This window comes from Hoplias malabaricus, chromosome 5, assembly GCF_029633855.1.
Source record: "Hoplias malabaricus isolate fHopMal1 chromosome 5, fHopMal1.hap1, whole genome shotgun sequence".
In the NCBI taxonomy this organism is placed as follows: domain Eukaryota; kingdom Metazoa; phylum Chordata; class Actinopteri; order Characiformes; family Erythrinidae; genus Hoplias; species Hoplias malabaricus.
Window position 1 is genome coordinate 21480729 of NC_089804.1, and position 14981 is coordinate 21495709.

Genomic DNA, 14981 nt, shown 5'->3' on the forward strand with positions numbered 1-14981 from the left:
ATTTTAGCCACAATCTTTGAGAAACTTAGTTGGATCTCTGAAGCCAAGAACACCCTGAGCGAGCCGAAGGCGGAGCGGAGTGGGGCCCTAGGGCCCCCTGACACTGTGAAATACAATATAATATAAATAAATAAATAAATAAATAAATAAAGCTCTCAGCAGTATCACATGGTTTTTCTCTGTGGTTTAGAATAGGATCTTTTACATCCAGGCCACAAGGTGTCAGTATAAGCACCTGGTGCTAAACATGACGAATAACCACCGACTGAAAAAAAGATCAACTGTTTTATTTAAATGTGAAGGTAATGGACCAGGACCCTCTCGGGTTCTTTTCTGTTGTAGAACGTAGTAATTCTGGGGGGAGGGGAGGGGCGGGGCTTTAATGCAGACAGGGTGCAGAGACCCAGAGGGACGTAGAGCCTCAGGACCCACAGTGGTGAAGAGTCCAAGAGTGAGAATCATTGTTTTTAAAAGTAACACAACATTCACCATAAAAAAAAACGAGTTCCACGAGCATTTTAATAAAGTGCTCTTCATTTCTACAGGGCACCAAACCTACGTTTTTAATGTGTCTCAGTGTCAGTTGAAACTGAAATTTCTCAGCGCTCAGTTTAAGGCTGTGAAACATTCTCAAATTCATTTACAGTAGTTTTCCATAAAGAGACGATGAAACCCAGAAGGCCATCGCAGCATGAGGTGATCCAGGAGTGACCACACGGGAGTGCTCTTTCACTGCTCTGATCCTCACACTGTTCCACTCCTGCACTTCCTAATACTGAAAGACTACAATTCCACTACAAACCTGTTGCTCTGCATACTTTGTTAGCCCCCTTTCCCCCACAGAGCAGGTGTGATGTGGTGGTGGATCATTCTCAGCGCTGCAGTGACACTGACGTGGTGGTGGTGTGTTAGTGTGTGTTGTGCTGGTGTAGAGTGGATCAGACACAGCAGTGCTGCTGGAGTTTTTAAACCCTATGACCTCTACCTCGTCGGTTTGCCTTGTAGACAGTAGTTGATCTGTGACTGCAGTGTGTGTGTGTGTAACATATAATAGTTTTTCACAATGTAATCTGCAGCTTTACACTTCCTTCCTGAGATTCCGCAGTGATTCCCTTGAACCATGCTGTGGCTGCTGTGTTTCACTGCAATGGAAAAGGGTGTAGGTTTGGTTTCCAGATCAGATTTGATTCCGGAGCAGATCTATTACACTGGAAACATCAGCCTTTATCCACTGTCCCCCATAATAAAGCCAGTCCAGCAGTGGGTAAGTGGCACACTCGGGTTTCACGCGTACCTGAGGTTCTACCAACACAGCTACCTCTCCCTGAGTGTAGCCTTCCTGATCTCCACTATGGGTCCAAATCATCTCCTTAAATTGAAGAAACGCATGAAGTGAAATGGGACACCCTTGAGCAGCTGCATATGAGCTTAAGGCCACTGTGACCAAAGCATACCGTGGACCAGAGAGTTACATCGTGGATCATCTTCCAACATCCAGTGGAAACCCTTCCCAGAAGCAGTTACTGCAACTAACACCGCAACCGACTCATGATTTCAGGAGAAATGCAGGACAAACAGGTGGCTGTCCACACAGTTTTGGCCACAGCGACATGATACAAGGTTCTGTTCTGATGGCAAACGTTTTAAAACCCCCATTAGTTCATGACACTTCTACATAAATGAAGACTGTCCAAGCAGAGGTTTGGGACGGTGTCGTCCTCCCAGTGAGATCTGAGGCGTGTTGTTGTCCATCCACAGTTCCTTTGGAAACCCGAGGAAGGTGGAGAGTGTTTGAGAGGGGGATGAAAGAGAAGGAGAGAGGGAGAGTTGGGAGGGGTGAGTGTGTAATATCAGTGGGCGGATGTGGAGCGGAACTGAGTGTGGCTCTCGGAGACAGGGACAAGAGACCCATAGAGAGAGAGAGGACGGTCCGAGGGTGTTTTCCCACATCAGCGTCACTCCACCCAGTTCCGACTGGGATTTAAAAGGCCAGGTTCCCACTCTGGTCGGGTAAACTCCCACGGCATCCTCCACCTGCTCACCATCCTCGCCTTCCATCCATCCTTCTCTGAGCCGTGAGCCATGAGTCTGAGGAGCAAGCGCATCAGCTCCAGCAGTTCCGTGCGGAGCAGCGGGAAGCTCGGGGGCTTCGGGTACAGCGGTGGTTTCAGCGGGATGTCCCTCGGAGCCTCGTCCCCCGGCTTCAGCAGCAGCAGCACCTACCTGGGCGCTCCAGTAGCCAGCATTTCCGTCAACAAGAGCTTACTGGCCCCTCTCAATCTGGAGATCGACCCCAACATCCAGATGGTGCGCACCCAGGAGAAGGAGCAGATCAAGTCCCTGAATAACCGCTTCGCATCCTTCATCGACAAGGTAGGACCTTGCTGAGTTTCCCGGGGTCTCAGAGGGGAATATATTTAGTGGGACTTCATATTAAACCATCGCAGTAGAAAGGTCTGCCCCACAAAGGAAGGTATTGTACCGCGTCCTGAGCCTGTGACTTGATAGCAAGCCAAAGTCGAACCAAAGGGATTTAATTCTAGACACCCAAGACTCTGGAGTGCTCTCAGGCAGGAGGCACGTTCCCAAAACAGGTAGAAAGTGCACGAAAACGATAGTTGAGCTTTAGCACCGTGGCCCATTTCTCCAAAGCTGGGCTGTAACCTGATGAAAACCAGGTCAGACTTGGCCAAGTTACCCAAGACACCACTATCTCAGAGAGTATGAACAGAGCTTTTGTGAGCTGGGGCACAATGGCAACCCAATCCCCTGGCCTCCGGGGACTGAAACAGAGACTTTCACTGTTGCAGGTAGGGCAGGAAAAGGGGAGGCTGTAACTACAGGCCTCAGATCAGTCTTTAAAGGCTCTTAGATTAGCTTTGGGAGGTGGTAGCTGATCTGGGTCAATGACTTGTCTCTCAAGTGCTGCAAGGCACGTAATGGTGGGGTAGAGTTTCTCTATTAGAGTCACTAAACTGGCACAAGGGCTATCAGTTAAAGCACTCTGGCTTTCAACATGTGCAGCAGACCAGGGCATTCGTTATCCAATTAAATCCCCAAATTCCAGGGAAGCATGCTCTGCACAACATCCCTGTTCTTGCTCACAGGGTAAATACCAATTCACTTTTATGGCTTTCAACAAGCAGATGTTCTCCAAAAAATAAAAGTAAAGGTGGTGAAACTGTAACCTGCTGAGCACCACACCCAGTCTCTGATAATAACATGCCCCAAAGGGAGACACCGGATCTCAATGGTAAAGGAGAAGATGGAAGCATCTTTGCAAGTTTTGGTTTGACTCAGCGATCTTTTCATGACAGGGGACAACTCTTAGATCTCTGTGGCAACACTTCAACATTTAAATTACTATTAAATTCATGTTACTAATTAATAACTTAATTATATGCAGATCACAGTACGGGGTTCAATGCCCTTCTCAGAGAGACACAGAGACAACACACCACACTCCTTACAGACAGTCACCTGGAGAAAACCCACGCAGACACAGGAAGAGCACACCACACTCCTCACAGACAGTCACCCGGAGGAAACCCACGCAGACACAGGGAGAACACACCACACTCCTCACAGACAGTCACCCGGAGGAAACCCACGCAGACACAAAGAGAACACACCACACTCCTCACAGACAGTCACCCGGAGGAAACCCACGCAGACACAAAGAGAACACACCACACTCCTCACAGACAGTCACCCGGAGGAAACCCACGCAGACACAGGGAGAACACACCACACTCCTCACAGACAGTCACCCGGAGGAAACCCACTCAGGCACAGGGAGAACCCACTTCCACATTTTTACGCCGTGTCAAAATATTAGCATGATATATGGTATTACGGTAGGGGGAGGGGTACACTGTCGAGCTGCGTGAGCCTCATATCTGTGATTGCAAAATCGAGCGAAGGGTTTTCGGCGATGTGCAGTTCAGCTCAGCACACAGACACGTGTTGACGATTAAAAAACATTTCTCAGAGGGTTCTAGGATTCTACAAAGTGTTCCTCTACCTCTGTAACATGATTAAACAGTAAGTTACAACAAAAAGAACAAAAATAATAATAACACACATCAATACATTATATTACTACAGCGCTTTTAAGTGTTCAATGTGCCCAATGTAAATGAAAAAATACATAAATATAAATCTCATCCTCCTCAGGTGAGGTTCCTAGAGCAGCAGAACAAGATGCTGGAGACCAAATTTGACCTCCTGCACACTCAGAGCCCCAGCAGGTCCAACATCGAGCCCATGTTTGAGGCCTACATGGCTAACCTCCGCCGACAGTTGGACGTGGTCAACAACGACAAAATCAAGCTGGACGGAGAGCTGAGGAACATGCAGGGGCTGGTGGAGGACTTCAAGCACAAGTAGGTTTCCCTGATTGATACAGCCGATAACACTGTGCATGGGCCTCCTCCTTGGAGGTGATTTCCTACCCTGCTCCAAAAGTTACACAGTAGTCTCTGCAGTGCTGAGCACTCAGCAGCAATGACAAAGACACTTCTCACCTTATTACAGCTCAGTGAAACATCACAATGATTTTGAAGCTGTAATTTTAAGGTAAAATATCACACAGTGTTCCTTTAAACACCACTTCAACTCATCCCAGTGTTATTAGATGGAGCTCCATCCCGAGAACTCCCCAGAGAACACAGCTCCACATCCCCACAGCCAAGTGCAAGCGGTTTTAAACCCCTCTAGCTCACGCTTGGCATTGGGCATTGTGATTTTAGGCTCATGTGCAGCTGCTCTAGACCTTTCCATGCTTTTCTATGTAGATTACACAAACCGTATCCCTGTGTTCACTCATATAAAAGGACGTCCTCAAACTTTTGGAGGTGCATTGTGCTCACTAGGTGCTGTCTGTTGATGAAACTTGCCTCCTCTGCCATTTCCACTAAACTGTGCCATTGTCTTGTGTCTGACCCAGATACGAGGATGAGATCAACAAGAGGAACAACCTGGAGAACGACTTTGTGATTCTGAAAAAGGTTTGAGCTGCTGCCTTCTGAGGCACTCAAAAAAAAAAAACACAGAGGGGCTTTGAAACATAGCGAGTGTGACCTCACTGTGCTGGGATCTCTGAGAGGGCGGGTAATTAAGCAACAAGGGAACAGGAAAGAGTAAACCATAGCCACTGCTTTAGCAAAAAGGGAGTCAGAGCAGGAGAGTCAACAATAGAGGAGCTGAACACCTTTTATTTTAGATGATACCTGGACGTATGAGGATCATATCTCTCCAAACAAAGGCCTGGGTGGAGGCCAGAGCTGTAAAAAGGACGGTAAACCTTTAACCGGTAAATGAAGTGTTCACCAAACAGGAGCACTGTGTTATTCTACATTTACATACTGTAGTCCATATGTGGCTCTGCATACTTTGTTAGCCCCCTTTCACACTGCTCTTCAATGTTCAGGTCCCCCACAGAGCAGGTGTGCTGGTGTAGAGTGGATCAGACACAGCAGTGCTGCTGGAGTTTTTAAACCCTGTGTCCACTCTCTGTCCACTCTGTGAGTCACTCCTCCCTCGTTGGTCCACCTTGTAGATGTAAAGTCAGGGACAGTCGCTGCACAGTGGACTATTCCAACAACTCCAGCAGTGACAATGAGGGTTTAAAAACTCCAGTAGCACTGCTGTGTCTGATCCACTCTACACCAGCACAACACACACTAACACACCACCACCACGTCAGTGTCACTGCAGCGCTGAGGATGATCCACCACCACCTCACACCTGCTCTGTGGGGGCCCTGAGCACTGAAGAACAGGGGGGAAGGGGGCTTTCACTCTAAACCACAGGCTGTAATTGTAGAACTACAAAGTGCTCCTGTGTGGTCAGTGTAGAAGCAGTTACCAGGAGCTGACTTTAATCTAAGGCTGATATTTCAGGTTGATGGTGTGATATCTAATGAGGGTGTGTGCTGTGGTCATGTGTCGTGCAGGATGTGGACTCCGCGTACCTGGTGAAGGCCGACCTGGAGGACAAAGTGGGTGCTCTGACCGATGAGATCAACTTCCTCAGGAGCGTTTATGACGAGGTAATAAACCTTCCACACATGCAGAACAAAAAATGTATATTAATAAGAACAGATCTTCAACTGGGGTTTTAACAATCTGAGGTTAGAGGTCACTAGAGATTATTTACAAGGGCTGGGATACGTGCGTATTCCATTTAGCCAAATCATATATATGTACTGACATTCCTTACTTGTTTGTTTCAGGAGCTGCGTGAGATGCAGGCCAGCATCAAGGACACCTCAGTCATTGTGCAAATGGACAACTCCCGCAATCTGAACATGGACCAGATCGTGGCTGAAGTGAAGGCCCAGTACGAGGAGATCGCAGCGAAGAGTCGAGAGGAGGCCGAGTCCTGGTACAAGTCTAAGGTACAGAGACACTGTCAGAAACGAGAGATCAACTGCATCATTTGGAGATTAGCCACCGTAGCTTAGTTTGTAACATATTTAACATTTGATAGAGGGCAATTCCACCAATTTTCCAAATGTATCATCACAATTAATGTTATTAAAAGTCATCCAGAGGGACCTGGGGTGACATTTCTGTGTTCTGGAGAAACCAAGTCAGATTTGTGCCGCTTCAAACGTCCCTCGCAGCTAATTATTACAAAATAAAAGTGTAATTAATTATTATTTATTACTGATTTATTACTGTGTCTGTTCTCCAGTTTGACCAGATGGCCAGCCAGGCTTCTCAGTACGGAGACGATCTGAGAAACACCAAGGGGGAGATCGCAGAGCTGAACCGAATGATCAGCCGCCTGCAGAGTGAGATCGAAACTGTGAAGGCACAGGTAAAAGAAAACAAACGGCCTCCAAAATGTCTAGAAGACCTTGGTCTTTCCTTCACTCCAGTGGCCATAGGTGTGTGTGGTGTATAACAGGGGTCTTCACCTCAAGTCCAGATCCCTACTCTACTGCGGAACAAATGTTATTCATCCAGATAAAACCTTGTCAGTTTGGAGATCCAGTCCAAACTGGCTAATGTCTTCCCTCCCCTCTCCCCACATTCCCAGCGCGCTAACCTGGAGAACCAGATCGCCGAGGCTGAGGGTCGTGGGGAGCTGGCCGTGAAGGAGGCTAAAGCTCGGATCAGGGACCTGGAGGAGGCGCTGCAGAGGGCCAAGCAGGACATGGCCCGGCAGCTGCGCGAGTACCAGGAGCTCATGAACGTCAAACTGGCGCTGGACATCGAGATCGCCACCTACAGGAAGCTGCTGGAGGGCGAGGAGGACCGGTAAGATACACACTCTTCAGTGTAGTCAGTTCATCTACATTAAGCTGCACACAAACTCCATTAAAAAGCACTGCCAACAGAATGGCTCTGGAGCAGCTGCACATGAGCTCTACCATGCCCAATGCTATCAGTCAGCAGGAGGGGTGTAAAGGCTCTCAGCACTGGCCAGTCCAGCAGTGGAACTGCCTTCACTGGACGAATAGAGCTCAAGCCGATGACTGGGATGAGCTGGAATTAAATGCAATTAAATCCTCACAGCCATGTTCCTACAATGTTAACCTAGAAGAGTAAGTGAAGGGATGTGTGTGTAAACTTCTGATTCTGACTGAATCTGATGTATTTATTGTTTGTTTGTTTGTTTACTTTTAGACTTGGACAACAGGCCATTGTCAGCATCCAGTCGATGCCCAGTTACAGTGAGTACACTGAGAAGTTTGGACAACTGTAGAGTTTAAATCTGTGTGAATATGATACAACCCTTTCGCCTGTTAATAGGGTCAGTTAAAAGTCCCTGTTTCTACCCCAGGCTCTAAGGGGATGAACGGCTACCAGCAGATGAGCTCTCCACCTCCGAAAATCCTGATTAAAACCACGGAGACCAGAGACAGCAGATTCAGCACACACTGAAGCATGGAATAAAGCACCTCCTCGCCGTCTGAACGAAACACGTATCTCCAAAAAGCAACTATAATAAAAGCTGCCTTTAACTTACAGTGTATGTTAATGAAAAGAAATGTAATCTGGAGGGATTTGGAAGCATTGATCTGTTTGTTGTGAGATTTTGTAAAAGCGAGTGTTAAAAATAGGAATTATACATCAGTCTGGCTATGTTCGAGTTACTTGTTTAAAACAGTGAAATCCTTCTTTGTGGACCACCCCCAGGCATTAATCCAACATCAACAGTATGTTTAAAATAGTTTTATGAAACTGCTTAAAGCCTGAAGAGAGTTATTTCACAGCTTTGTAACAAGGAGCTTTATCTGTTGTTGATTTTCTTTATGAATAGAGCTGATTTCAATATTATTCTCTCAAATGAAGATGAGTTAATTACTGTGAAGTGTGTATCTGATTATATGAAATGAACATGTACCTATTAAACATTATTTTACTCGGAGACTGAACACATTTACCATAACTCTTTAACATTCAAAATGGAACCGATGATTCATGACATATTTGCAATAATCGACACAAACAAAAAGCATGTCAAACTGTTTCTAACTGATATTGAAGGATAAGAGAAGCCAGTCGGCACTGAACAGACAGTAACTGCTTCCCCTTGTGTCACAATGTGCTTTAAAGCCTGGCTTTTAGAGCTTAGTGAGAGCATTTAATGCTTGGACACTCTTTTTTTTCTCCAAGAACACAAAAGCTCCTCTTCTTCACTGAAACTTTAGCAGACGTTCATCACTTTATCTGCAAGTTTTCATTCTCTCTTATCAGCTGAAAGCACTTTTAGTGAACAGATAAGAGCTAGAAAGGAAGGGAAGGGTCCCCACTGACGGTTTTCTGGCTTAAAATCGCCATATCGGCTGGAGAAAAATCACCTCATGATTTGTTTTATTGTCGAGGGGCTTGTGCTAACGTTAGCGAATGAGGAGATAAACGGATACAGAAAGTTACTTGCTTGTTCTAGGAAACAAGACCCATGAAAAATAACACTTTAAAGGTTATGTTTGAAATATGTTTAAAAAAAAAAGCTTAACGTTTCTTCAACAGAATCAAATGACAACACTGCCCCCTTGTGTTCAAACAATAACACGCGTTTTCCTGCTTAGGCTTTAATTCAAGCGATAATTCGGCCAAATAATTACATAAATAAACAAAAATAAACATAATATTTGAATGTTCTTTTTACAATAAATGGAGTTTTGTGTTTTACGTTTGCTTTACATTTGAGCTACAGGGGTGACAAAGCATTGTGCTCTTCCATTAGCATGGTGCTAATGCTCACTCCCCTCAGTGTTCAGTGATTCATGACTGACTGGTCAACGTACTTTCTAACACTTTATGACCTGGTATAACATAAACTGAGGTAAATAAATTTAACATAGATAAAATTGATCTGTAATCTCTCATCATGTTCTTCTTCATTTCTCCAATGTCCATATATCTCCACTTTATAAAACTTTTTTTTATAAAGAAAAAAAATGATTTCTTCACCAAACTTATCACCATTCACTTTCTATTTTTCCCTTTCATTTATTTTTATACTGCCTCTTAAATAGCAGAAGGCTTCTGTCCCATGATGTACTCCCGAAGCTCTGTGCTAGCTCCATGTTACATTGCTTTTCTAAATGGTCTTTAGCGTGTGCTGCCATGTCTCCACGGATTTCCAAAGTCTTGAAGTGGTCAAAGTCGCTGCGTCCAAGTTTGCGCAAACGTCTGGCGGCCGAACGGTAGCATTTCCACGGCTGTACCTCAAGTAATAAATATTCACAGACAGAAGCAAGTCTGGAGAGTAGGGCTAAAAACGCAGCATCTCCGTGGTTCAGGTGAACCCACATGGTCACCGCAAAACATGAGCATAAATGAAAACGACTACATCCAAATTTCTTCAGGTAAGCACATAATTCACCGTGGCTCGACTCCTGGGTGATGTCAAGCGGAATAAACTGAATATTTTCAGGGAACGGGTTGGAGATTTGGGCCCGTGAGATCAGATCTTGATCGAGATCAAATCCAAGCAGGTGAATGTTTGGAAGCTGGCTGTGAGATGGACGATCTTGAAGAATATGCTTAAACAGTGCGATAGACAGGTCCTGTCAAACAAAACAAAGCAAATTGAAGTGTCAGTTTTTACTGGTTCATCAACATATAAATGCAAGTTCAGCTGCATAGAGGCTACACACATTCCTACACCCCATGCTCAACTTGTTTGTAAATTAGCACAGCTTTCTTCAGTTCAGTTAAACTGGAAATTACAAATCTCTGTATAGCTATGGCCTGGGAGGCCTCTCTGTTTTTTGTTTAAATCTATTTTATTTGTATGTTTATCTGTTCCCTAGTTTGTTGGATCTGCTGCTAGTTTGAAAGTCATACTGTTTGTTGGATTGTTAGCCAGCCAGTCAGCTCATCCACGTGGGGGCGCACATGAGCAGCACAGCAGGTTTTGTCCACGTTAAAGGTCGTACCCTCCTATGGAAGGCCTCCAGGGTCAGTGTTGGCACCAGGATGGGTTTAAAAGTAAGGCCAGTATGGGCTTCCCTATATTGACCCATGTATACAGATTTACAGGGTTTTATTTATTATATATAGGCAGTCCACTGGAGTCTCGCATATTGCCCATGTGCCAACCCACCCAGTACCCATGCTTCTTTTGAACCCAGCTCAAACATTTTAAACCCATGTGGGTGCCACTAAGGCGTGCTGGCTGGGTTAGATTGTTAATTATTAGTTTGTTTGTTATTCACTGCTTTAGTTAGAAAAACAAGCTAATGGTAAATTTGTTATAGTTTATAAGTAACTTGGTTAGTTAGTTTGATTCACTCAGTGAAAAGTCGTCCCATCTGAAGGGGAGATTAGTGAATGTATTTGTAAGACTGTTAGTAAGCTGGTTATTGGGGCCCACATGGGTTGATCATGAGCTAGCTGGGACAAACTGGGCATGGGCCCATGGTACGTTGGTATATGAACTTTTAGTGAGACTTAGGTGGGCAGCTCAGTATCTCTTTATGTATGGGTGAATTTATCTTAATTTATAGAGGGTTCTTAGCCCATCACTGACCTTGGAGGACATTATTGTATGGGGCCAGCCTTTAACCCATGGACCAAACTTGCTGGTGCCCTACTGGGATGGGTATGCCTGTTATTAAATTAGTTGTTTAGATATTAATGAGCAGTACTTCTAGTTTAGTTAGTAAATTAAAAAGGAGTGTTTAGTATTTATTCAGTGATCTCTGAGAGGAATGTTTGATCATTATTTATATATATATATTGTTATTTCTGACAGAAGAAATTATTGTGAATTATTTAGTTAATTGTTTACTGAGCTGAGAAAAGAATTATTTAGTGTGAATAATTCAGTTATATATTTAGTTATTTCTGAGAGGAAGTCTCACCCCGGAGTTGCAGCCCACGTCCAGAAGCAGAACCGGTTCTGATTCGGGGCTCAGGCCGAGCTCCTGCAGCAGGGTGGGCGGTATTAAAGTGAGGCGGTTCTCTGGAGGATTAAAGCTGTAATAATTCATAAAATTCCCAAAAGGAGCCGCTCCTGGGTCTTCCTTCTCCTCTAGACCCTCACCGTCTCCGGACAGCGCCATTTTCTAACTCTTCAAAATAAGAGCCACCGTGTTTCCTGAGGCGGGAATAATCTCTAAAACCGGAGCCGATTAAAACACTACCACGGTGGATAACACAGGAGGCAGTGGGCGCAGAATAAAACATTTTAAAATGCTCTCCGTCTAGTTAGCAGTACTTTAATTCAGTATAAATTTGAAAACGCGTTTGGTGAGGTGTGTCCCTTGTGCGCATCCGTAGCACCGTCTTCAGAAGCATATTGTCATTGAAGTCCTACAGATAGAAATTCAGAGAGGAATAAATAAACAGGTAAATATTTTTTAAAATTCTTTACTGAAGTGTTTTAAACATTTATGACGTGTTCGATCAGCTCAGAGTATTTAAGCCGAGAGGGTAGATATAGTGATTTAAGATAAAACTGTCATTATAACAGACTGTACTGGCATTATAATGTCAGCTAATTAACATACCGGATAAATGTTGATTGTTGTTATTATAATTTTTATAAACCTTTGCTCAAAGTCTTATATTTAACCAATTCCGATGTAAACCCTGTACTAATTCCTCTCTGTATTAATTATGAGTCATTTTTAATAGTTCATACATACACCTGTAAATGTGGTAATTGTGTGAACACTCCGGGATAAGAAACTACGTTTTAATCTATATTATATATGTCATAAACTCCTGAATGTGTCGATAGGGCGATCAGACATAACTGAAGTGTTTCCTTTTACTGACGAACTTCGTAAAAACACCCAGTAACCTGCTTAATGTTTAATTAATCTACAACTTCCCTAGTGCTCTGCGATACTCATAATCCATTAAACACAGATCAGGCATAGAATGACTACTGACCACACAGGAGCACTTTGTAGTCCATGTGTTGCTGTGAATACTTTATTTTCACCCTGTTCTTTAATGGACAGGACCACTAAGGAGAGCAGGTGTGACGTGGTGGTGGTGTGTTAGTGTGTGTTGTGTTTGTGTGAGTGGATCAGACACAGCAGTGCTGCAGGAGTTAGTAAACTCCAAGGTCTTTTTTGTCTTGATCCTTTATTGCAATTTATAGACAAGCTGTGAAAATACTCCTTACCAAAAGAAGGAACTGTTTGGCTTTAACATACTTCAGTAACTCTTTTGTCGCCCTAAAGGGAGCCACCATGCTGAGTGCCAAGCGTATGGCTGATGTGGGCTACCGTCTGTTCTCTGGTTCCATGATGCTGCTCACTGTTTACGGAGGTTATCTCTGCACCTTGCGAGCGTATCGCTACGTGCAGCGCAAGAAAGAGCTCCAACTGGCCGCTCAGAACCAGAACATGGACCCGGAGGTGGTCAAGGACTGAGACGCCTGGTCCGCTGAAGTGTGGTCTCCCAAACAGACATTTACCTTTTATTAAATCCCATGGATGGAGACGTAAAATTCGACCAAAGGAGATTTCCTCTCATCTTCAACACTTCAGATTCAGTTCCGTCTTTAAGGAAATCTACTGTAACCATTTTATGCAGGAATTAATGTCACAAAGGTCCTTGTGGTGTGGTGTGCGTTTGTAAAATATTAAAGGGCTGTGAGTTGAAAGTGATTCCTCACTGGGATTCTGCTGTTTCCTCTCAGTGGGAGTGGACATTTGATTGCAGTGAATGTACAGGGTATGTGCCATTGTTTCCCAGTTGTGGTCCTGGTGGGCCGCTGCCTAAACGTTTTAGAGATTCCTCTTCTCCCAACATACCTGAGGCAACTAATGAGCTGATTATTCATTCATTCATTCATTATCTGTAACCCTTATCCAGTTCAGGGTCCAGAGCCTACCTGGAATCATTGGGTGCAAGGCAGGAATACACCCTGGAGGGGGCGCCAGTCCTTCACAGGGCAACACACACACTCACTCACACTTACGGACACCCACGCAGACACAGGGAGAACACACCACACTCCTCACAGACAGTCACCCGGAGGAGCCACCTCTTTATACACGGTGGCCAAAGGTTTGTGGACATCTCATACAGCAGTTCTGAAGTCGCAGGAGGATTTCAGTGCCACAACAATTTCTCATTATTCTGCTACACAGGGAGCCGTACTGTACTGATGATTATAATTAATAAGCTTGTGTAGCACAGAGATAAAAAGACATACAGTGAGCTCTTTGAGTCTAATAGTGAGTGTCAAAACTGAAAATGTAGAGGTAAAGAATAAGCTCAGACCTGAGAATGTGAGTTTAGTCATTTCACATGTTAAGGTGCACCATATTATCACCAGACATTCCATCTGAGGTTAACTCGTTACACTTGATGGTTCAACAATCCATCCACCGCTTATCCAGGTCCAGGTCGCGGGGGAAGCAGTCCGAGTAAAGAAACCCAGACCTCCCTCTCCTCAGCCACTGCTTCCAGCTCCTCCGGACGTATACAGAGGCATTCCCAGGCCAGTCGAGACATGTAGTCTCTCCAGAATGTTCTGGGTCTTCCCCGGGGCCTCCTCCCTGTTAGTCATGCTCTCAACACCTCACCAGGAATGCTTGGGTTTTTTTTTTTGGAGTTAAAATCAACCCATTAACAGGTAACAAATAAGTGCTGGAGCTGACAGGGTTAATGTCGACAGATGGAGTTTTCTGCAAGACATGAGCTTTAACTGTAGATGGATGTGGGTTCACTATTTGGCAAAGAGCAAGTCACTGTTGCACTAACTATGTGTTAGAACTGAGTATTAATGCATTTACAACCTACTTAATCACCATCAGTAAACAGTCGTATTCTGAAGTGCTACTGATTTCTGAAATGGCACAGTGTCGGCTCCTCAGTCTGCAGTGAGTCTGCCAAAGCAATAATGTACAATTTGCCCTGTTCATGTCGTGTGTAATCTCCAGGGTCCTGGAGGTTGTGGGTTCAATTCCCACTCCGGGTGACTGTCTGTGAGGAGTGTGGTGTGTTCTCCCTGTGTCTGTGTGGGTTTCCTCCGGGTGACTGTCTGTGAGGAGTGTGGTGTGTTCTCCCTGTGTCTGTGTGGGTTTCCTCCGGGTGACTGTCTGTGAGGAGTGTGGTGTGTTCTCCCTGTGTCTGTGTGGGTTTCCTCCGGGTGACTGTCTGTGAGGAGTGTGGTGTGTTCTCCCTGTGTCTGTGTGGGTTTCCTCCGGGTGACTGTCTGTGAGGAGTGTGGTGTGTTCTCCCTGTGTCTGCGTGGGTTTCCTCCGGATGACTGTCAGTGAGGAGTGTGGTGTGTTCTCCCTGTGTCTGCGTGGGTTTCCTCCGGGTGACTGTCTGTGAGGAGTGTGGCGTGTTCTCCCTGTGTCCGCGTGGGTTTCCTCCTGGTGACTGTCAGTGAGGAGTGTGGCGTGTTCTCCCTGTGTCTACGTGGGTTTCCTCCGAGTGACTGTCTGTGAGGAGTGTGGCGTGTTCTCCCTGTGTCTGTGAGGGTGTCCTCCGGGTGACTGTCTGTGAGGAGTGTGGTGTGTTCTCCCTGTGTCTGCGTGGGTTTCC

The 14981-nt window shown here is 45.2% G+C and overlaps 3 protein-coding genes across 5 annotated transcripts; 2 read left to right on the plus strand and 1 right to left on the minus strand.

Annotated features, from left to right (window-relative positions):
- The first annotated feature begins 2082 nt into the window (after positions 1–2082).
- On the plus strand, positions 2083–7973 carry si:dkey-222f2.1 (intermediate filament protein ON3). The gene is made up of 9 exons (XM_066672898.1): positions 2083–2373; positions 4177–4385; positions 4949–5009; positions 5957–6052; positions 6236–6400; positions 6700–6825; positions 7048–7268; positions 7638–7684; positions 7795–7973. The coding sequence occupies exons 1-9, from the start codon at positions 2083–2085 to the stop codon at positions 7893–7895; spliced, it is 1317 nt and encodes a 438-aa protein (XP_066528995.1). The 3' UTR covers positions 7896–7973.
- A 1048-nt stretch (positions 7974–9021) lies between these two features.
- Positions 9022–11542, minus strand: bcdin3d (BCDIN3 domain containing). Its single transcript, XM_066672900.1, has 2 exons — positions 11330–11542; positions 9022–10030 (listed from the first exon to the last, which is right to left on the minus strand). Exons 1-2 carry the CDS (start codon positions 11528–11530, stop codon positions 9467–9469), a joined length of 765 nt encoding a protein of 254 aa, XP_066528997.1. The 5' UTR covers positions 11531–11542; the 3' UTR covers positions 9022–9466.
- Positions 10897–14385, plus strand: cox14 (cytochrome c oxidase assembly factor COX14). Of its 3 annotated transcripts, none has more exons than XM_066672901.1 (2): positions 10897–11067; positions 12662–14385. In XM_066672901.1, exons 1-2 carry the CDS (start codon positions 11014–11016, stop codon positions 12851–12853), a joined length of 246 nt encoding a protein of 81 aa, XP_066528998.1. In that variant the 5' UTR covers positions 10897–11013; the 3' UTR covers positions 12854–14385. The 3 variants fall into 3 exon arrangements, with proteins under 3 accessions (XP_066528998.1, XP_066529000.1, XP_066529001.1); XM_066672903.1 differs by lacking the exon at positions 10897–11067 and adding an exon at positions 11680–11816 and having other exon boundaries at positions 12662–14384; XM_066672904.1 differs by lacking the exon at positions 10897–11067 and adding an exon at positions 12469–12543.
- The last annotated feature ends 596 nt before the right edge of the window (positions 14386–14981 follow it).